Source organism: Aphidius gifuensis, linkage group LG1 (assembly GCF_014905175.1).
Source record: "Aphidius gifuensis isolate YNYX2018 linkage group LG1, ASM1490517v1, whole genome shotgun sequence".
NCBI lineage: Eukaryota > Metazoa > Arthropoda > Insecta > Hymenoptera > Braconidae > Aphidius > Aphidius gifuensis.
Window position 1 is genome coordinate 14,264,140 of NC_057788.1, and position 24,717 is coordinate 14,288,856.

General features: G+C 28.2%; 2 protein-coding genes across 2 annotated transcripts in view; both read right to left on the reverse strand.

Moving 5' to 3' along the window:
- LOC122848860 overlaps nucleotides 1-12,358 on the reverse strand; it is a 35,822-nt gene extending 23,464 nt beyond the window's left edge. The window contains exons 1-4 of the mRNA XM_044147255.1: nucleotides 11,723-12,358; nucleotides 3,283-3,411; nucleotides 1,898-2,389; nucleotides 845-1,831 (exon numbers count right to left, since the gene is read on the reverse strand). Coding sequence (XP_044003190.1) covers nucleotides 845-1,831; nucleotides 1,898-2,389; nucleotides 3,283-3,411; nucleotides 11,723-11,831 — 1,717 coding nt within the window. The 5' untranslated portion in view covers nucleotides 11,832-12,358. The remainder of the gene's footprint in view (nucleotides 1-844; nucleotides 1,832-1,897; nucleotides 2,390-3,282; nucleotides 3,412-11,722) is intronic.
- An 8,350-nt stretch (nucleotides 12,359-20,708) lies between these two features.
- LOC122849212 (peptidyl-prolyl cis-trans isomerase-like 3) lies at nucleotides 20,709-22,667 on the reverse strand. The gene is made up of 4 exons (XM_044147868.1): nucleotides 22,453-22,667; nucleotides 22,287-22,361; nucleotides 21,924-22,204; nucleotides 20,709-21,809 (listed from the first exon to the last, which is right to left on the reverse strand). Exons 1-4 carry the CDS (start codon nucleotides 22,453-22,455, stop codon nucleotides 21,683-21,685), a joined length of 486 nt encoding a protein of 161 aa, XP_044003803.1. The 5' UTR covers nucleotides 22,456-22,667; the 3' UTR covers nucleotides 20,709-21,682.
- Between the last annotated feature and the right edge of the window lie 2,050 nt (nucleotides 22,668-24,717).

The following is a 24,717-nucleotide window of genomic DNA, read 5'->3' on the forward strand; positions in this document are numbered from 1 at the left end:
AATATTTCCATTTTTCGATAGGGCTCAATTTCAAATATTGACAGATCGATTCCGGCAATGTTTCATTCGATGACGCTTCATCTGTAGACTTTACGTTATTTTTTTGAAATTTTTCGGTCGTTTATTTTTTTATTTAACAGAAATACAACTCTAGAAAATAAAACAAAACTAAAAAAATAGTCATTTATTTTACAACAAAATGAAAAAACAAACAACAAAAAAAAAAATAAAAAATCCTACGGAACACTCAGGGTGCACCTTGGGGGACTTGACTATATTTTTTTATATTTGATTTAAAAATTTATCGAATCCCATATATTATTAACATTGTTTTTTCTGAATATTAATATTTATTGAATTTTATCTTCATTATTATTTAACTAATAGAAAACATTTCAAATATATTGAATATAAATTTTTTTTTTTTCAATAAACTATATGTAATGTTTTACTTTGTTAAAATATTTTTTTATTTTTTAATTAATTTTTTTTTAAAAAAAGCATAAATTTACTATACTGTATGGTAAAAGATACTATAAGTACAGTTAAATTTACTATACCAGTATAGTAAATCTGTATAAAATTTTTGTTTTGTTTTACTATACCAGTATAGTTTTAATTACCATACCAGTATAGTAACCTTAACTGTACTTTCTTTTCTAGAAATTATACTATGCCGCTGTCCAACTTTACTATAAGTATAGTAAATTTAATCATAAAACATAGTAATAAAAACTATAAATTTTTTTCCGTGTATACTATATATATAGTAGATAATTCTTACAATAATATATTACATATCTCAATTCTTTGTCGTTAAATTTTGGATTTCATATATACGTACATAATAGGCCGATGAAAAGTGGACTCCTTACAGTATCATTTGACCTCTCCGAACTCGTCAACAAATACATCGTCGACATTCCCATTTGAACGCCAGCGACAAAAAAAAGCATAATTCCCTGAAGATATCCGTTGACATGGCTGGTGAAAATTCGACCGGCGGAAGATGCCAAAAAAAAGGACCTCGTCAGCATGATCGAGAAAACGAGTCCACTTGACAATGTTGAAGTGTAAATTTTTATTGAATTGAGAGTATTATGTCCAATATAATAATCTTCAAAGAAAAAAAAAATAGACGAATGAAGAAGGGAGATGCACGCGACGATTAAGAGTATCGTCAGCATTGGATTTCCATCAAGAGTGTCATTGGTTAGGTAAGAATAAATGATAAAAATTCCAATAGCGATTGAAATAATCGTCCCACACACAACAAGTGCTAAAACAAGTAAAAACCAAAAGCCAGTTTTAAAAGTTTTTGTTTTATTTTCAATTACTTCAAAATTGCTCGATGTTGTCGGCCGGGTAGAATTAGAAATTTCTTTTTTCTCAAAATTCAAACACTGGCTACAAGATATTTCTTCACATTTATTCATTAACGATGTCCAAGAACGGTTTGTAATCACTTGGAAAGTCTCAATATTGACGCTATAAGTCGATATGTTTTCCATCATACCCATGACATGTTGAGAGACGGTGTATTTCGAAATTTGAGTTTCAAACGGTAACTTAAGCTCGTCAATAATTTGACTTATCGTATGATTCTTCAACAGCTTTGTATCGAAAAAAGGCAACGAACACATTTGACCAATAAGACAATTGTTTTTTTTTATTTCAGAAAATAATTCAGCTATAGAAAAAATTGATTTTCCTATACCAAGAAAATATGGCGATTGAACAGTTTTATTTTTTGATTCAGCTGTTAAATAATCTTTAAATTCCAAACCATGTGATTCTGATTTAATCACATAAGATCCAAATGGTACGATATCTAGAAAAAGTGTTTATTATTTGAATTTAAAAAAAAAAAACTATTTTCAGTAATAAAAAAACAAACCATCGAGATTTGAATCGTCAATTGGTACCAGAAACCAATTTTTATGTCTGGAAATAATATTATCGTTTATCCATGATCTTATAATTTCTCCACCACCAATTACGACAATCAATCCATCACTTTCAACATCCAATTGACCTAAATCATTGATATTTTTAACGCAAACACCTACATCACTTGTTTTACGTAAAAAAAATTCAAGTACACTATCACAATCTGTCAGCAGTAATTCAATTTCATTGAAATTTTCTCTCACAAAATGAACAGCAGCCTGGATGAGTGGATTTGTCGTGTTTTTGTTAAAATAATAACTAATTGGTAGATCACTCAATTCTAATAGAGGCTGTAAAACTGGTATGTAATTTTCCGGTGCAAGGATTCCAAGATCGTAATAGTGGTTTTGATTTTCTGTGCAATCAGACTCGGCAGTCGTCTTCAAACAATGTTTGTAAACCGACTCTGGATCTTGACATGTATCAATCATCTTCAATCCTAAAATTTTATTAGTATAATGTATATGTGTAGTGTTTTTATTCTTTATATAATTATCAGAGCCGGAGGGTTGGTCTGTTATTTCAGCTTGCCGTACTATGGCATGGTATATGGTAAATATATCTGGCTGAGCCGCATGAAAAATGGCCTCAAGAAATGTCCTCATTTTTTTGGCAAATGTTATCAGGACATTTTTTAAAAAGCCAACAACATGAAAGAATTTCTTTAGGCCAAAAACATAAAAAGCCATTTTTAGAGGGCATTTTTAAGAGGCCATTTTTCCCATGTACGAGGTTCAGATCGTCTTTTTTTTTAACTATATATTTCACCATGTTGCCATGGTATTTATGACAAGCTGAAATAAAAGACGAACTATCCGGGTTTCAGTTGGAGGTTGGTTCGAATATTATGGACAGAAATATAGTTTAAAGACGATTCTGAACCTCGTACATGGAAAATGGCCTCAAAAATGGTTTTTTGGCCTCAAAAAGCCCATAAAATGGCCTTATATTTGGTCTTTGTATGGCCTATTTTTTTTTTTGGCTTAAAATGGTTATGTTTTGGCCCTTTTGGGGCCATTTGATATTTTTAAGAGGCCAAAAAAATAAGGCCATTTTTGGCACACAAGAGGCCAAAATATAAGGCCATTTTACAAAAATATAAGGCCATTTTAAAGGGCCATTTTTAAGAGGCCAAAAAAAATAAGGCCATTTTTTGAGGCCATTTTTTCCATGTACGAGGTTCAGATCGTCTTTTTTTAAAACTATATTTCACCATGTTGCCATGGTATTTACGGCAAGCTGAAATAACAGACGAACTTCCCGGCTCTGTTCATAATATATATTGTTTTTTATCATTCAATAGTTGAAAATATTTTACAGTAATTTTATTACCTAAAGTTATTCCTGGTATGTAATCATGTCGGTTTAATATTGATATTACGTAAAGTACTGTTGATACTTCTTGGTAGCCTTTTTCAAGTGATTCATTGCAATATGGACCAGAACTTGCGTCAATAAACACTAAAAAAAACACAAAAATCATTATTCAGAAAGACAGTTAAGACAAAAAGACATGGTAACATTTGTTGGGCCATGTGGCCCGCATTACCCGTTGAAAATTAAAAATTTTCAATACTCCAGTTAGGGCCATTGTTATTTTTATTGCTTAGACATATTTTAATCGTTAATTAACGAAAACATTATTCATATTTAAAAGAAAGATATTTGAATTTTAGTTGAACATTTAGATGATCAATACCCAGGTAGGAACACTGAGAAAAAAAATTGCTACAGTTTAGCAAATTTTTTCTTGGTACTTTTTTGTCTTAAGTTGAAAAAAAAAATAATTAATTCGAGAAAAAATGTCTTGTTTTGAGAAAATATTTTTTTTCAATTTGAGTTTTTTTTTTAAAATATAGAATTAATTTAAAAAACTTGTGAAACTTAAGGATATTTTGTCTTTTGATTTTGAAAAATTTGCAAAAAAATGACATATACCTCAATTTGAAAAGATCATTCGATTTAAGGCAACAAGCGTTCAAGTTGAGAGAAAATTTGCTAAAATTGAATGACATAACCCTCAATTCAAAACAATATTGATTTTTTTTATGTAAAATATTTATTAATTAAAATAACTTGAGAATTAAATTAAAGCAACAAACGATCAATTTGAGAAAAAATTTGCTAAAATGAAATGACATAACCCTCAATTTGAAAGAAGAGTCATTCAATTTAAAGCAACGAGCGATCAAGTTGAGAGAAAATTTGCTAAAATAAAATAATATATGCCTCAATTCAAAACAGTATTGATTTTTTTTATGTAAAATATTTGTTAATTAAAATGACTTGACAGTTAAATCAAAGCAACAAACAATCAATTTGAGAAAAAAATTGCTAAAATAAAATGACATATACCTTAATTTGAAAGACGAGTCATTCAATTTGAAGCAGCGAGCGATCAAGTTGAGAGACAATTTGCTAAAATAAAATCAAAATTTGCTCTATTTATATATCATTATTCACTCAACTTAAATATGTTTTTTTCTCAACTTGAATGATTTTTGTCTCAACTTGAATTAATAATAATCAAAAGTTGAAAAAATACATTTTTTAATTAAAAAAAAAAAAAAAATTATTATTTCTCGCTCACTGAGAACTTCACTCCGTTTTTTTTTTGTATCATAGTTTTTTTTTTTTTTGTAAAATAACTTTTGGTCCCGAGCGCGATTCGAACCTATCTCCCTAAAAACCTATCTAAACCTATATTCCAAACGCCAGTGTGTCATCCCCTAAGCCATCGCCGTTAACTTGAAAGACAGAAAATTTTCATCCTCATTAAGAATGACCTTCTTTCACATATATTATTTATTGAATATATAATGAACTTGACGTCTTATAATACATTTATTTGAATAAAGTTTATTTTAGTTTTTTTTTTCAGACAAATAACGAAAAAAAGTTAAGTGGTGATGTAATTCAATTTATTATAAAATACATACTCTAATTTAAATAAGTTAACAAAGTCAATCATATATTTTTTTTCTTCACTACATAGATATATAGATTCAACTTATTTCAATTAGAGTCTGTATTTTATAATAAATTAAATTACATCACCACTTAACTTTTTTTTGTTATTTGTCTAAAAAAAAAAAAATAAAATAATCTTTATTCAAATAAATTGCATTAATTATAAAATGTATTTTTTCAACTTTTGATTATTTATTAATTCAAGTTGAGACAAAAATCATTCAAGTTGAGAAAAAAACATATTTAAGTTGAGTGAATAATGATATAAATAGAGCAAATTTTGATTTTATTTTAGCAAATTTTCTCTCAACTTGATCGCTCGCTGCTTCAAATTGAATGACTCGTCTTTCAAATTAAGGTATATGTCATTTTATTTTAGCAAATTTTTTCTCAAATTGATTGTTTGTTGCTTTGATTTAATTGTCAAGTGATTTTAATTAACAAATGTTTTACATAAAAAAAATCAATACTGTTTTGAATTGAGGCATATATTATTTTATTTTAGCAAATTTTCTCTCAACTTGATCGCTCGTTGCTTTAAATTGAATGACTCTTCTTTCAAATTGAGGGTTATGTCATTTCATTTTAGCAAATTTTTTCTCAAATTGATCGTTTGTTGCTTTAATTTAATTCTCAAGTTATTTTAATTAATAAATATTTTACATAAAAAAAATCAATATTGTTTTGAATTGAGAGTTATATGTCATTCAATTTTAGCAAATTTTCTCTCAACTTGAACGCTTGTTGCCTTAAATCGAATGACTTGTCTTTCAAATTGAGGTATGTCATTTTTTTTTTGCAAATTTTTCCTCAAATCAAAAGACAAAATATCCTTAAGTTTATCACAAGTTTTCTTAAATTAATTCTATATTTTAAAAAAAAAAAAATAATTTGTCTCAAATTGAAAAAAAAACATTTTCTCAAAACAAGACATTTTTCCTCAAATTAATTATTTTTTTTGAAGTGAAACTTCTTTACGCAGGGTAGTGAAAAAAAAAATAGTGTGTCGGCCATGTAACGCTCGGAGCAAGCGAACGCTCAGACCGAGCAAGCGTTGACACATATAACTAATAGTGAGTGAGTAAGTGGCTACGAGCGAGAAAGAAGATATGTTTTGAATAAATGTGTGTGCGTGTGTGTGTGTGCGTTGCCAATAGTGTAGCTGATCGGTTTGCAGCGTTTATAAAAATGATGAATCAAAAAATTATAAATGAATTTCCTCAATTGAAAATTATTATTAGTATATTAATATTATTAATATAGTTATTATAATTATTATTTTATTCTTAATATCGATATAATTATTATGAATATGATGAATACCATTGATATTATTACTAATATTAAATTGATATTATTATTCTTGATAATATTATTGAAATTATTATTATTTATAATAATATTATTAATATCTATAACCATAGTATAAATGAAAATAACAACAATAATTTCAATAATATCATCGATAATAATAATATCAATATAATATTAGTAATAATATCAATGGTATGAATCATATTAATGTTAATAATAATAATATTGATAATGATAAGATCAATACTGACATTAATATTCAAGTATAAATATTAGTAATATCATGTATTCCAAATATTATTATGATAATAAAATGTAATATTATTGTTAATATTATTATTTATATTATGACTAATATATATTGATATTATTTCTAATCTATAATGTTATTAAAATTATTATTGTCATTATTATTCTGGATAATATTATTGAAGTGATTGTTATTAATAATACTATCAATATATATATTCATTCATAGTATCCATAATAATAACAATAATAATTCCAATGATATCATCGATAATAATAAAATCATTGATATTAATATTATTAATATCGATATAATATTAATAATAATAATAATAAGAATAATAATAGTGATATTCAAATATAAATATTAGTAATTAATAGTATTTATATTTCGGATATTATTATTATAGATATTGTTATTAATATCAATAATATTGTTGATAATTTATAATATTATTTAAATTATTGTTATTATTATTATTTATATATATTCGTTGTATAAATAATGATAATATTGATAATAATTTTAATAATATCAAAAATTTATAATACCAATGGTATTAATAATAATAACAATATCAATAACGATATAATATTGATAATATTATCAATATTTATATTTTGAATATTAACGATATGATTGATATTATTATTATAAATATCATATTGATATCATTTATACTATGAACTTTATCAATATTAATAATATCATCACTAATTAATTGATTGTTGATATTATTAAAGTCGTTACAAATATCTTGACAGACTGCGAAAGAAGTTTCACTTCCCTCGCGCGTACTGCTAACACACACATTTTTTTTTTCAACTTAAGACAAAAAAGTTCCAAGAAAAAATTTGCTAATATGAAGAAAATTTTTTTTCAATAACAGCAATTTTTTTTCTCAGTGCCTAGTAACATAAAATATGGTTCGTTACATGTGCCCAATCAGAGAGCCCGCGAAGGCTCGTGCTTGCCCCTCCAAATTCGTTGAGAGCACAGGCACTTGTAACGAAATATACTATTAAAATTTTTTTAATAAAAAAAAAAAATTATATTTTTTATTGTCAATTACTCTTTATTATATGGTTGTCCATTAGCTCACGCGGCCATCGCAAGATTATGATATTTGTGAGTTTTTTGTAAATTTAAAGTACAAGTTGGCCGACCCAGGTAGGATCCTACAAGGGTGAACGGCCATGCCAGGCTTGTTACAAGCTTGTGTTTCCTAGCCTTGTTGGACTAGGATGTGCCTAGCTTGGCACAGAGAATTTTGCCAGTCATTGCACAAGACTTGTTAGTCGAGGCTTGTATATAACAAGCATGTGTCAATCGTTAATTCCAAGCCTCACACAAGGTTAAAAATTCCAAGCTCGTGTCAAGCCTGTATTTATAGTCATTGCACAAGACTTGTTAGTTTAGGCTTGTACCAAGCCTGTGTCAATCGTTAATTCCAAACCTTACACATGATTAAAAATTTCAAGGTTGTGTCAAGCCTGTTTTTCCAGTCACTTGACAAGCCTTGTTAATCCAGGCTCGACACAAGACTGTCCCCTTGATTTTTCCCGCCCTCACACGAGCCTTGTAACACAGCCTTGTGTCAAGCTGGTGCCCATTGTTTCACCAAGCCCGACACGGAACTTGACTTATTCATATATTTAACTCGAAAAAAAAAAATTATAGTAATTAAATATATAAATTTAATATAAATTTCAAATAAAAATTATCAGGCTTTGACTATTGTGTGAGGCATTCGCAAGGACTGTGTGTTCCGTTTCAATAGAATTTATTTATATAAAAAATTTTGACGACCACTTTCATCAATACCCCGATGGTCGCCATGATAGTCCATTGGGCTTCCGCGTGAGAGGCCCCGGATCGATCCCGCGTCGCGTCCCTAGTTTTTCGTTTAAATATTATCGTTTAATTGTCTGAATTAAAAAATAACAATGTTGGAATTAATAAATTAACAATAATAATAGATTAACCATAATAATTTATTTATATTTTTTTTTTAAATTGTTTTTGGAAGCTTGTGTCAAGCCCGAGGCACGAGCCTTGGCACAAGGCTGGAATACGAGTCTTGACACGAGGCTGGGACACGAGCCTTAGCACAATGCTTGTCATCAAACTTGTAACATAGGCACATTTCCAATCACTTAACAACCTTGGCACAAGCTTGTAGCACAAGCTAGTGCACAATCTTGTGCCAGGCCTGGCACAATCGTTTACTTCTACCTTCCATGGGGAGATATATTAAATTTACAAAGTCTTGCAATAAAAAAAATATTTAATTATATTTTATTGGACAAATTTTAAATCCTTTAAGAAACAAAATATTAGATGTCTAAATATGAATTTATAAATTCGTTCAATTAAATATTATTTCCAGAGTAAATTTTTTTAGTATTTAAAATTTAACCATAAATTATTTATCATTGTTGAGTTAAACTATTTGTTAACGTTAAATTTGTTTTATTGTATATTTATATTATTAAAGTAAAATTTGTTTAATTGGAAGAATGACTTATTTCTAAGTATTCACAATTCATCATAAATAAATAGTTTTTACAATATTATTAAAATTTATTATACACTGTTAAAATTTTTTGTTGACATTAAGACAAAAAATTCTGTTAAATAGAAATTTTTGTCTAGTAAATAAAAACATTTATAAAAGAAGTATAAAAAACAGTTTGGTTGAAAGAAAAACTAAATCTTGATTCGAGTATTAGAAACATCAAATACAGTAAAAAAAGATTTATTTTAAACCACTCATATTAGTTTCATTTAAAACAATTGGAGGAATTAAATTAATATTTTTTTTTCTTATTCAATAAATATAATTGTCTTGAAAAAAATGAAAGTATCTAAATTTTAGACACATTCGTCTTGCTTCGTAATAAGTTTGGTTCTCTTAAATTCTGTTTTGATCAAAAATTGTTCAAACACTTAATTCATCAGGGATGTAAACAAAGTATAACGTTGTTTATAAGTTGTGTAATATACTGAATATTGAATCTATTTAACTATGCATCGGAAAAATTAAAAGATAGGCTCATTGGATAGGGAAATATTGATTTTGATAAGGAAAGTGATTTTAGTTTTGATTTATATTTAATAATAAGTAAGTTATTGAGCAATTAAAAGTTCTTGACGTCATACCCATGCAACCTATTTATATTATTACTCGGTAATATAAATCATGTCGCGCTGGGAAAAAATGGATGGATGTTCCAATTTAACTTAACTTATGATTTGCTGACTCTAACTATTTTGTTCATTTCATGTCACAACAGTACACTAAATTTTGGAGTGACTTCCCCTTCGCTATAATTTCATAATCGCTGCTGCGGTTAGGCAAGTAAGGCTCTGGGATCTTACGCGAGAAGCACCAGGTTCAAGTCCTGATCTTAATTATTTATCAAGAAAATATATGGTTTTTATAAGTCATTACAAAAAAAAAAACTAAGTTGTTCAAATAATTGTAAAATAATTTCTTGGAATTATTTTTATTAAAATAATAAATTTAGATCTCATTAGATCTAGAGAATTTTATTTTCGTCTGGATCAGTTCAGATCTGAAAATATTTAATTATCTGTTTCTGGTCAGATCTGGTTGTTAACGATTTCGAATACTTGTTGCTCTTTTTTGTAAAAGAAACTGTTTGTTTTTTTTTTGTGATCCGAACATAACCAGAAAATTTTTTTTCCAGGTATTTAAATATCTTTGAATATATTCAAAATTCTAACTTCCAGTATATATACACGGAGAGAAATCCGCAGCAAATAATGCTGTAGAGTATCAAACAAATTTTACTGTAGTCTACTGGAAATTGAGAAGTTGCGTGGGGAGGCCACCAGGATCGACTAGAATTTCCTACTACACTACAGTAATTTTAATCAAAACAAAACAAAAAAACGTCACAAAAAATTAAATAAAACCTTATTATTTAAACATCAGAATAAAAATGTAATGTGTTTATTAATTTTAAAAAAATAAACCATTTTATAATTTTCATGTGTTTCACCGTATTTTTATTTAAATTCATGAATAAAATAAAAACAATAAACTTTTTTAGAAGAGGTTAGGAACACACTTGATTTCCAATAAATATTCGTGTCATCTGGCGGGAAAACCTGCTGTACACTACAGTAATTTCTGGCATAAAGTATACCATTAACTCGAGACTTCCAAAAATTCCGGTAGACTACAGTAAAAAATTTAGATGAAATATAATAATAATCATTATAATAAGTGGGAATTAGTCGCTTTAATGACGTCAGCTATGATTTTTACGATACCACTACAGTAATATTTGGTGCGGATTTCTCTCCGTGTATCCTTGACCATAAATATAAATAGTTGGTGCACTCAGAGAAGGATATGTTAACAGTTAGCATATCCTGTTTAATGTTAACATATGCCATGTTAAAATGGGTGGTGGCTGATAAGTTTACATCAAAGATATATATATTAACATTAAACATACGTATCTTAATAGTTAATATGCGTATGTTAACTATTAAGATATCTGTAATTGACACAATTTGAAGGTTAGGCTGATAGTTGAAGACATTTACGTATGTAAATATGAAAATTGAATGTAAAATTAAGAATGAATTTACAAAAAAACTAAATTTAAATAAATTTATGACAACACGAGTACATATTATATTATATTACAATTAGAATAGTATCACAATATAATGGCAAAAAAAAAAGATTACAAGAAGTAGACTGGCGCATCAAAATATTTGGCCGCGTAAAGATACGTATGTTAACTATAAACATACGTATGTTAACAGTTTAGATATCTATGTTTATTGTTAATATATATATCTTAACATTAAACTTTTGTATGTTTAATGTAAACATATTGGTATGTTAACTGTTAACTTATCCTTCTCTGAGTGTGATATTTAGAGATGTGGACAAAAGTGACATTTTCAACTGCGGTATTTTATATATATTTTAGGGCTGACATGTGTCGCCTGAACTAATCATTCAGAAATATTCTTCCACACATGGAAAGGCTAGATAATGGTTAATGTATTTTAAATATAGAAAAATTCATTATAATAATAAAGCGTTCATATGTATTTACTACGGCCTTTCGTTTAGCCCTTCGAATCACCAACACCAGTGCAATATGTTACTTTCTTATATAATAAAAAAATATCAACGGAAAGAACCAATTAAAAAAATTATTTACGGAAAATTTTTGTAAAACTTATTACCTGTTAGTACTGCATCACCATCAACTTGAAGAATTGTCTGATTTTTCAGGCAAAAACTATCTTTCGAAGCAACACTTCCCAAAAAAATTATCAATAACAATATAAACATATTGTTATTTCTAATCTCTAAAAAATATGATTAATCATAACCCTCTATTGTTGTCTTTGTTTAAATATATCGTCAACGCTACAACCATACAATAAAAATTGTATAATAAATAAAATTGAATAAAAGTAACGATAAATAATTGAATATTAGACAATTTAATAACAAGTTGGGTATTGGTAACTTTGATTATCAATAAAGAAATATATACTTTCTGTTACTATAGTGGGTAACTTTTTTTTAAATCTTGACCTCAGTTCTCAAACTAAATTAATGAAATTACATTACGCAATGACATCTCAATTCAAAGCCACAATTGGTCAAAGTTAATTGTAATATTTTATTAGATTAGACTAGTGTTCAAGTCATAGATCCTGTCACGTCCTGTTTAGTTGTTTAATTTAAAAACAAATTTTTTGTCACTATTGGTACGAAATACTTTTCACGAAAATATTTGCTCACATAAAAGTGCTGAATTTTGTTCTCTACTTTTGCGAGTCATATTTGCAAGAAGCCATATCAACTACCCCTCTTTTTCCATTTAACAAATTATCATTGGTTCGATGACGCTTGATAATTTTTTCTACCCTTGTATTGTAAAAAGTTGTTATCGTCGATAACGTAAAAAGAATAGACAGGTAAAAATGAAGTTTAATACACGGAGAGAAAAAAATATCAGGTTTTACTAAAAAAAAACACTGGATTTTACTGTTTTGAGTACTGGTGGATGTTTTGGGAAATTTAGCAACATTTATCATGTAAACAGTGAGTTTTACTATGTTTGAGAATTTTAATCAGACGTAGTAAGTATCATAATACTCAATCGTAAAAATGGCCATGTTTAAAATAAAAAGTACTATGTTGTATAGTCAAAAATATATTTGATTAAAAAAATATTTTGAAAATTTGTCAATTTTTTTTCTGTTGTATTATTAACGCAGAAGCTTTTGTTTTGTTTTGTTTTTTTTTTTTTTTTCACACTCTGACCGGGGATCGAACCGACGAAGTATGTATTGACGTGGTATCGGGTACGCTTTAGACCGCTCAGCTACGGGACTTAAGGTTGTTTTCAAATGAAATTCCCGTAATTTAATTTTCGATTTTTTTTTTTTAATGTTTAAATGAAATAATTATCTATTTGGTGGAATTTTTTCGTAATTTTCTTCTGCGTCAAAATCCAGATAATTAGTGTCAAAGTTGACAACTTTAACACGCAAGCATAGGGAGTATAGGTACGTTTGCGCTTGTACTTTTAAAACTCTTAAGGCTGAATGTCAAAATATTGAAAAAAAATTCCCTCTCACAGATTTTGATCAAAGTAGGCTTATTTTTTAAGTGAAATAAAGATCTATTTTATCAAATTTTTTTTGTAATTTTCTACCACGATTTAAGCGAGATAATTGGGGTCAAAGTTGACGCTTTTTACACACGCATAGGAAGCATCGGCACGTTTTCACTTCTATTGAAAAAACGCTCTCACAAAAAACCTAGAGATGCCGCGATACGATACGTTACGATAATTGGCTGATTATCGTATCGTGTCGCGAAAGATGATTGTCGTTATCGGATCGTGTCGTCTAAAAATTCGACAAAAAATCAGATTATCGTGTCGTCTTATTATCGTATCGTCATAGGCGTTGTCGTATCGTATCGTGCGTTTTCGACATTATCGACGATATTTTTTTTTTCGAGTATAAGTTACAGTGAAATTTTCAAATATTTTTGACATACAAAAACATTATATAAAAGCAGGAAGAATCATCTTAAGGACAATAAGTAAATGACATGAATGATCTAAGTAAAAATTATTATGCTAAAAGTTTATTATGTTTAAATTCATGGTTTAAAAGCTCATTGGCAAATAATATTGAAGGAAAACTTGAAAAACAAATAAAAAAAAATATATTATAGCACATGCAACAACGTTTTATATAATTTATATAAAATTATTATCAATTATCATATTATTATAATTTATATTCATTTCATATTGTTAGATTGATATATCCAATGTTATATGTTGCAGTAATCTATTTTTTCTTTAATACATTTTGTGGAGTTTAACAATACGAGAATTTTAGTTTGGTTTAAATGTATATTTTTTCCGACATTATCGCGATAACACGATAATTTTATCGGTTATCGTCAGTCAAATATCGTATCGTGTCGTGACGACAATACGATAAAAAATAGCATTATCGTATCGTTGTCGTCATTATCGTATCGTCTTGTCGCAATGTTATCGATTATCGCGGCATCTCCAAAAAAACCTTTATTTTACTACAGCTAATACTTCTTCAAATTACGAAAATAATAAAAAAAAAATCATCGATTTCTACCACGGATTTTGAAAGTTATTAATTATTTAAGAATATTAAAAACAGTCAAAAAGTACCGGGTGAAGCATTGAAAATCTGCTGAAGTAGATTAGTGTGTGTAAATACACTCATACTCTTAAAGACGCGGCAGTAAAGTATAAAAATTTTAGACATTAGGGGGCGCTTATTATTTTTTTTAACTATGGTTATAAGGGTGCCCTTTTGCACCCAAAGAGTCGTCCTACTTTGGGATTTACATTCAGCCTTAAGGTGTTACCCACGCATATCTAGAGGCCTCTTGCGGATGGCATTTAGAAACATAATATTTCTATGAGTGCGAACGAGATGAAAAAGAAAGAGAATATCTTGTTTCTCACTTCCACTTAAGTATTTAGACAAAGACAAAAATTTATTTTTATTTATTGTAAAATAAAAAGGTCTCAAAGCCCTATTAATTTTTATATCAAAAGTTTCCTTATTGTTTCCTCTATCTATTTTTAGTTTTTGATAAAGCTATCTGCGTTTTCCATAAAATGGCTAACCAGGTTTCTAAAAACTAAACCGGACTTTCCACAAGAACCTATGTATAATCTCCAAAAAAGTAGCCTACTTCATTAATTAATTACTAAGTAATTAGCTACAAGAAAATTATCATAAAATTTGAGCGTATGTATTATTATTTCATTAATCTACTTAAAAAATTTCAAAGCTGTATCTGCGTTTTTGATTGGTGATGGTAATCCCTTAATTTAAATTTTGATTTTTTTCTACAGGTTTGTACACTTTACAAATACGAAATCAATGAAAAAAAAATTATCCGTTTACTCAGTGCCGTTTAAAAGATATTGGCTAATTACTTTTTAAATTTACGGGTTTCAGCCGGCTGAATTACATTGACAATTTGGGGTAAGTTCCAATACCGTCGTTCGGTTTTATTCTTCTAGCTCTATCCTTTTCTCTATCTTTTCTGGCTCAATCTTCTATCTCTTCTTCTATCTTTCTCGTACAAGAAATGTACGGTTTTGGAACTTCCCCCTGAATGTTTATTGCTAGAGTAGTATTAGTGTCTGTAAATATAAGTCGGCAACACTCACACTACTTATGACGCATCAGTAAAGTGAAAAGATTTTAGGCATGAGGGGGCGCTACAATTTTTTTATTCAACATGCGTTTGTAAGTACCCTTGTGAACCCAAAACGTCGCCCGGTCATGCGATTTAAAAACAACCTTAACTGGAATTAACGTAAAATTGACTCTTTTGTTTGGTATTTCGTCTTTTTGCATTTTTTACCATGTGAACATAGTAAAATTCGCTTCAAATATCGTAATTAATATAAAACACACAATAAAAATTAAACCGGGAATCGTATTATTTTTTAAAATTGATGAGTAGTATAAATAACATTGTTCGAATTTAGGTACCGAATGATTATTTTAACGAGCGTCAATTGTCAATTCTACTATGCTAACATAATAAACATTAATTTACACATAGCACTTTGTAACTACAGTTTATTCAAAAAGATGAGACAGTTGCTGAAGCAACTGTGCCTGCCCTGCGGGTGGAATTTTAATTTCTTTTTTTATATATTAAAATTCGTGACTAAAAATTTATTTCATTCTCCATCGTTACAATGATTACTGTTACAACTAAAATTTATTTAATTTTTTGACACTTTGTTTGTAAAAGACGCCATTACGCACCAATTATAGTGCGTGAAGAAATACTTTTACGCACGATTTTTTAACAAGAAATCGTGCGTAAAAGTATCTCCTTACGCACTATATTGGGGCAAAACGGCGTCTATATTACAAACCTCGTGTCAAAAAGTATTGTATATAACTCGTACGTGAAGAAGGTGATCCTCCACGACTAGTTATATAATATACCATTCATTCATTTTGCTTGTTCCTTTTAATGGGTCATCTTCATGTCCGGAATCGCTTTCTTCTAACTTTTTAAATTCTCTGTTTTTACTCATTTTGTTGTACCATGATTTTAGACTGTCAATGTCAAATATTTATTTATGAAATGGTCGAATTCGATTTTATTTATTTGATTTACTTTTTTCCCTCGGTTAAATCAGGATTTAACGTTTTAGTTGTTGTTGAAGTCATATTATATTTTTTTTTTTGCCAAAATAATTTTACCTGCAAATGAATTAATTGGTAGATGTATGATTTCTTGTATTTTTTTGAACTCGAAATTAATTTTTGGTATATTTTCATTTTCCTCATCGTCTTCGAATTTTATATTAGCTTCTACTGGTATCATTATTTCTTTATTATTTATTAATGAGTATTGTTCATTAACTTTTCTCACTGATTCTCCAGTGATCGTATATATTTTGTTTAACTTGAATGTTTAATAATTTATCATGTAAATAATTTTTCTTGTCTCGATATCGTCTCGAGTAAAAAAAATCAGAGTCTCGTCTAGTCTCGGCTTTATAAATATAAAGTGAACAAAAGTAAACTTTTTTTTTTTATTCTTGTAATATATATGTATATAAAATATTTTTTTTTTCTGAAAATGCCGTAACAAGGGGTGGGCAAGAGGGGCAACTGCCCAGGGCGCAGTAGAAGCGCAGTAGAAGGGCACTTAGAAGCGCGTCACAAGAAAAAAAAAATATTCTTTTTTAAACAATTAAAAAAAAAATTATATTTTCAGGAAAGAAATTGACTACAGCTGTCATTTATGATCATTCAGATATTACATAAACATGATTGTCTTTCTGAATTTTGAAGTTAATTGCAATTAAGTCCTCATTATTGTCATTTGTCGTTTAGAGACAATCGTCCTAGAACAATATTAAAAATGCAAAATAAGACGTAAAATAAAGAATATACTTAATAATTTGAATTGAAATTTTTTTTTGTTTCTTCTGACAACGGCCAAGACACGATCCTCTATACTCTAAAATTCTACCTACTTCTACCTATCACTAACATCGTACTATAACCGACTTAACCACTAACGCAGGTTAACATGGACTGATTTTTATTCTGCTTGTATTGACTATATGCCAAAGGTTTGCCTATCTTTTTTTTAATTGACGAAAATTGAGATGATTATGGCAAATGGCTGAGAAATTAATTCAGATTACGAATTTATTTATTTGGTCATATTCTTTTCTTAGAAACATTTGCCATAATTAATTAATAAAAAAGCTATTGCCAAATATTGCTGAGGAAAGAATGTATAACCAAATATATTATTTCCTAGTCTAAATGAATTCTTTAGCTATTTTAGATAATAATTTCAATTTATGATAGGAGATATTGCCAAGGAATTAATTTAGACTAGGAATTAATATACCGAGTGTCCCATTTTAATTTATCAATGGATTTTTTTCGAAAAATATAGGTCAAATTGTAAAATGTTTCAAGTAAAAGTTGTAGGGTTTGGAGGAGGACGAAGAAAAAAAAAAAAAAAAAATCGAAAAATCCAAAATGGCGGAGTTTCCGGTATAAACATAGTTTTTTAAAATGGATACTGCATTTTTTTTTTGAACCAAAACATTTTCTACATCAAAACTAACACTTTTTATTTAAAAAATTTTTCGTTAAAATCACTTTTTTTCGGGCCGATTTTATCTGTTTATGGATTTTCCTGAAAAAATATGGCTTTAATTAAAAAATGATATTAAGAAAAGTTGTAGCGCCCAGAAAGACGAAAACGAAAAAAAAAAAAACTTCCGAAAAAAAATAAAAATGGCGGAGTTAGAAGCATAAACAAAGTTTAAAAAAAAAATCGATTTTTCCGGAAAATTTTATTTAGAAAAAGTGTTAGCCTTGATGTGAACAATTTTTTAATAAAAAAAAATTACACCTAACCTCGAAAAAAAATGTTCATACCGGAAACTCTGCCGTCCGCCTCCAAACCCTACAACTTTTACTTGAAACATTTTACAATTTGAGCTATATTTTTTGAAGAAAATTCATTGATAAATTAAAATGGGACTCTCGGTATTTGGTTACATTCTTTCCCTAGATACATCCCTAGATAATTTATTAATCAAAAAGCTATTGGTGACTGTTGCTAAAGATTGGATGTAACCAAATAAATTATTTCATTATCGAGATCAATTTCTCTGCAATATTTTCTATAATACAATAGAATCATTGTGCCAAATTGATTGTATCTTCAATAGACTTCGATGACATCATAGATGAATTTTCCAGCGACAACGCCAGAAGACAGAAACTGTTTTGATTTTGTAATGATTCATTCTTCATCTATATCACTTTTAAAATATTTTGTCTTTTATATTATTATCCACAACAATTTTTATTTAAAAAAAAAAATAATTTCAATATATTCTGGCGGTTTTGCTTGTTATATATATTATTGTTAAGGCATGTCCAACGCGGAACGAAAATACAGAGAAGTTTTTGAAATTTCGACAGTAGATTATTTATGTAATAATACACAATCTCTAATTTTTTTATAATTTTTTTGTCGGTGGTTTTTCTTAAATTAATTAATAAAGTTGACATTTTCGAAGGAGGTTATACATAGGCTCTTATGGCCAGCCGAGTACACTTCACACAAACCTGGTTAGAAACTATATGAAAAAATACAGAGACTATTTCGAAAAACTGATATATTATAAAATGAAAAAAGACGAAAATTTTGAGCCGTATATGAAAAAAGTTTTGTCGGTGGGTTTTTTTTAATAAATAAAAATAGACGCGAAAATTAGGAATTTTGACATATTATTGTCGGCATAGTTTGAACATAGAGTAAAACTGACAGAAGAAGTTTGCATGTGTGGTCACACAGACACGTAATTGCCGTGATCTCTTCTGCCAGTCTCACTCTATATTCAAGTTGGCCAACATTAAATTTCAACATAATTTTTAATTTATAGTAAATGATATTTTGGATAAATAAATTTAAATAAAATAAGATAATAAACATTTTTTTATTATGAAATAAGGTCAAATATGGTAAAAATAACGTGTTATGATTGATTTAAAAAAAAAAAAATTATTTTTTTGGGGTTGGCAGTGCATTTCTTGTAATATAAAATAGATAGGACATTCTCCCCTCCACAACACTCTAAAACCGGCGTTGGACATGCCTTAAATACACCTAACAAATGATTTTTTTTTTATATATTATATCGATAAAAATAGAGCGGAAAATATAATTTTGCCCAGGGCGCAAAAATTCCTTGTTACGGCACTGAGTATCGCCGGGTCTCGCTTTTATACTAATATTTATTCATCCAAGTAAAGTAAAAAAAGTGATTGAATAATACCATGTATATCAAATTCGTGTAAAATAAAAACAATTAATATTGTATTACCTAATTTTTTTTAAATTATAAAATATAAAATAATGCAATAAATATTGAATTATTTTAATTAATAAATTGATTATTAATTTTAATATTAATAAAATTGATTAATCATACAAAATTATGACGAGAATTATTTTTATATACGACGTTTGTTTTTTATCGAGTATCCTATTTTTTCCATCTCATTTTCTAGTTCTTCAACAAATGTCATATTTGAAGAGGCGTTATCAGTTGTAATACCTTGAATTTTCGATTCTAAACCAAAGTTTTTTAAATTAGTCTGAGAAAAGTCTTTAGAAATGCCATAAACTAGTCTCGGTACCTATTAGACGAGACTCTGATTTTTTTTACTCGAGACGAGACCGAGACGAGACTCTGATTTTTTCAGCCGAGACGATACCGAGACGAGACTGTAGTTTTGGTTATTTTTCAAGACCGAGACGAGACTCGATCTAGGGCTTCATGCGGTACCGAGACTAGTTTATGGCATTTCTAAAGACTTTTCTCAGACTAATTTAAAAAACTTTGGTTTAGAATCGAAAATTCAAGGTATTACAACTGATAACGCCTCTTCAAATATGACATTTGTTTCTTTCAAATTGGAACTAATATATCAGGTAAACGGGAAAACAATCTAGCTAGTTTGTAGTGAAAAAAATTAGAATTTGTAGTTGAACCGTTTTTCCGGAAAAATTAATTTTCTTATATAATACTTTAATAAACATTGCATAACTTTTTTATTTATGGACCAAAATTGAAACTAAAATATCAGGTAGATTCGAGAACACTCTAGCTGATTTGTAGTGAAGAAATTCAAATTTCTAGTTCAACCGTTTTTCCGGAAAAATTAATTTTCTTAAATATTACCTTAATAAAATATTAAATATTGCGTAACTTTTTTATTCAAGATCAAAATTAAAACTAAAATATCAGGTGGATTCGGGAACACTTTAGCTAATTCGTTGTAAAGAAGTTAGAATTTATAGTTAGACAGTTTTTCCGGAAATATATTAACTTTCTGGTATAATAATTAAAATTAAAAAAAAAAAAAAGTTCCAAATTTTTTCTGGAAGAACGGTCCAACTACAAATTCTAATTTTTTCACTACAAAAAAGCTAGAGTGTTCTCGAATCTACCTGATATTTTAGTTTTAATTTTGGTCTATAAAAAAGAAAGTTATGGAATAGTTTAAGGTATATAAGGTATATAAGAAAATTAGTTTCTTCGGAAAAACAGTTCAACTATAAATTCTAATTTCTCCACTACAAATTAGCTAGAGTATTCATACATCTATCTGATATTTTAGTTTTAATTTTGGTTCATAGATAAAAGAGATATTAAGATTTTAATATTTTGGAGTAAATAAAAAATAAATAAAAAAAAATACCTGTAGTTTTTTTTTGGATTACCGGATAAATAAAAAAGTATTTTTATTCTCTACAAGTCCCCCTGCATCTAACACAATTGTAGAATTTTTTGTTTTTATCATAAACAAGAGTTATACAATTTTAATAAAATAATAGCTCCAAAAAAAAATTTTTTTTTTTTTGTTACTAATTTTGAACTAAAAATCAAAACTCCTTCACTACAAATTATTTCAAATTTTAATGGAGCTATTTGACCAATTTAGCATTATTTTTATTCAATTTCTGAAGAAAGTACATTTTAGCCCTACCTCCACCCTTAATTTTTGAACTACAAATTAAACCCTTTTCACTACAAATTACTACAATTTTCAACAAACGTATAGGTCCTAATTTCATCGCAAGTGAAATTTTGAAGAAAGTACCTTTAAGCCCTTTTTTAACCCTTAATTTTTGAACTAAAAATTTAATTCTTTTGATCAATTAGATTACGAACAAAATACAATCAAGTGTCTTTTTTATAATAAGAAAGAAAAATAAATAAATAAATAATATAAATAATAATAGAAAAAAAAAAAAAATCAGGAAGAGGAAAATGACATTAGTTTTCAATTTGTTCTACTGCATTTTCAATGATGCGGTTTTTGAATTTACAACTATAATAAATATTTCAATAAACATAAATTATGTCAATAAATATAAATACAATTTTGCATACAAAAAAAACGTCGATTGATGCATTTTTTACTTTTCACTGATAGCAATGATTGCTTTTTAATTATTATTTTTTCCGAATGCGTCTGTACATATAAACATATGAGTACATTACAAATCGAGAAAAAATTATTATCAAATTTAATTAGTTATGCTGCCAAAGGGTTGGCATGAATTGTCACTCGATTTATATGTGTGTCTATTAATGGTCTGTAGTTTTTAGGATTGACCGGCAGCTTTTCGAGTTGTTCAAGAGTATCATGTCCATCAATTATTCTGAAAAAAAGAAAAACAATAAATGTAAAAGATTTTTAAAAAGATAACGAACAGTATAAACAACTACCATTCATTATGTATGATTTCATGTAATTAACTGATTGATTATCTTACTTTCCAAAAAGTGTGTATTTAAGATCCAAATGTGGCTGAGGTGCGTATGTAAAAAAAAATTGACTTCCATTCGTGTTAGGTCCGTTGTTTGCCATCGATAATAGTCCTCGCGCGTTGTGTTTCAATTCTTCTTTAAATTCATCTTCAAATTTGCCGTCCCATATCGATGTGCCACCTTTGCCAGTTGATGTAGGATCACCAGTTTGTACTATAAAACCTTTGATATTACGGAGAAACTTGCAATTGTTGTAGTAACCACTTGCACAAAGAGCCAAAAAATTCTGTAAATTAGTTGATTTTAGGGTTATATTTAGATTTTTTTTAGATTTATGATTCAATTGTAATATTTGTTTTGCATATTACCTGGCATGTTTTTGGACATAATTCACAAAATAATTCAATTTTAATGTCACCGAGGTCCGTATGTAATGTTATACTCTGTGAAAAAAAATTACAATTGTTTGCATGAAGAAAATTTTACGAATGACTTAATTAACTGAAACTTAGCAATTGAATGAACTATACAAACCATTTTTTAATATATTGTTGATACTGTTGTTTATTAAATGGATTTATTATTTATGTACATACGAAGATGTCGTGAACTACGGTTAGAACAGGTTTTATACAATTTAGGGCTTTTTTTTGCCACTGATGACGCTTATGAAATTTTTTTTATATAGATTTCAGGGGTACGTTCCAAAACCCTGTTCGGTTCGGTATATCAAGGGGGCAGCGATTCAAATCCATATATTTAATACTACTACTGTACCCGTATTCAGAGGATGTTCTCATTAGGGCGTTTTTTTCCGATGGTGGCGTTTGTGGAGCTTTTCTATGTGAAATCTATATAAAAAAATTTTGTCAAGCGCCATCAGCGGAAAAAAAAAGCCCTAATGAGAACAATTTTGCCCCGTGAATACGGGTGCTGTAGTATTAAATATATGTTCAAATCAAATATATGAAAATTTGAAACACCCCTATAAACTTTTCTATATTAGTGTTAGTTGATGTATTTTTAGTAGAGAAAGGAGAATAATATTAGTTAGTTATTTTTTGTTCTAATCAATAATAAGTAGAAGTGATTAATCTATTATTGCGATAAAAAAAATGGCAAAAAAAACACTGAAATCCGCAGTCCAATTTACAGGGCATTACAATTTAGGGCTTTTTTTCACCACTCACGGCGCTTGTGAAGCTTTTGTATGTAAAATCTATATAAAAAAAATTTTTACAAGCGCCATTAGCGGCAAAAAAAAGCCCTAAATTGTAAAAAATTTGCCCTGTGAATTGGACTGCAGTGATGGGTAAATGGTCGATTTTTGAGGTTTCCTACACTTACAGTAAGATACTGTAAGATACTGTAAGAAACTGTAAGATACCTGAGACGCCATTTTTGAACATTCTTACTGACTGTCGACTCGACAATTAGCTGTCATTGCTCGATATATGTTGGTACATGGATTTTATTTGTTAAATAAATATATAAGATATCAAGAAGAAGCAGTGGCTAAGAAAAGATGTAGCTCGGAAACTAATGTTGCCAAACAATTATGTTTTAAGAAAGTAATGTTGCTTGAAACAGAATTTTTTTGGCAACTGTAATTCCTTAGCTACATCTTTTCCTTAGCTACTGCTTTTCCTTCGACATTTGTATTTTTAAAAAATAAATTTACTTGTATTTTATTCATAAAATAAATAAAAATGTCCAAGGAAAAGCAGTAGCTAAGGAAAAAATGTAGCTAAGGAATTGAGGTTGCCAAACAATTATGTTTAAAAAAAAATAATGTGGTTTAAAATATAATTCTTTGGCAACCTTAATTCCTTATACCCACTGCAGCAACTGTAATTCCTTAGCTCCATTTTTTTCTTAGCTACTGCTTGTTCTTGGGATTTTTATTTATTTAATAAATAAATGACATGTATTTATCGAATAAAAAAAAAATTGTGGCATGAAGGTTCCACTAAAAAATCATAGGAGGCGCTGGGAACGCAGTGTAAGATACCTCGATGTATGAAACCAATGATGTAAGATACAGTATCTTACATGGTATCTTACCTACCCAACACTGGTTTGTATAATACCGCGGAGGTTTCATACTTTCATACCGCGTTAGTAACGCCATCTGTAGGACTTTTCGTATATCACGTCACACACCATTTTTAATTCCTTATAATTTGAATTTAAAAATATCATTCCTTTAACTATAGCATAATAGTAATAATCTTCATCCTTTTCTCAGACATTTGTCAGTAGTAATAAATTTATTGAATATATTAAAAGCTATTGACAAATATCTAAGGAAAGGATGTGGCTTACCTGTTAATTTCTTTGGCTCAATTAATTCTTTATAAATCAACATGTGGTAACATCCTTTCCGTAGTTATTTTTTCCATAGTTTTTTATTTATTTATTTATGTAAAAACCTATTGGAAAAATGTCTATGGGAAGAATGTTGTTTACATGTTAATTCATAAAATATTAATTTAGCCAAAGAAATTAATACGTAGGCAACATCCTTTTCTTAGCTAATATTTTTCCCGTAGCTTTTTATTTATTTGCTATGGGAAAAATATTAGCTAAGGAAAGGATGTTGCCTGCATATTATTTTTTTTGGCAAAATTAATTTCGTATAAATTAACATGTGACAACTTATGTTGCCTGCATGTTAATTTCTTTGGCAAAATTATTTTCGTATAAATTAACATGTGACAACTTCCTTTCCTTAGCTACCATTTTTCCTATAGCTTTTTATTTATTTAAATTAACAAAAAGCTATAGGAAAAATGGTAG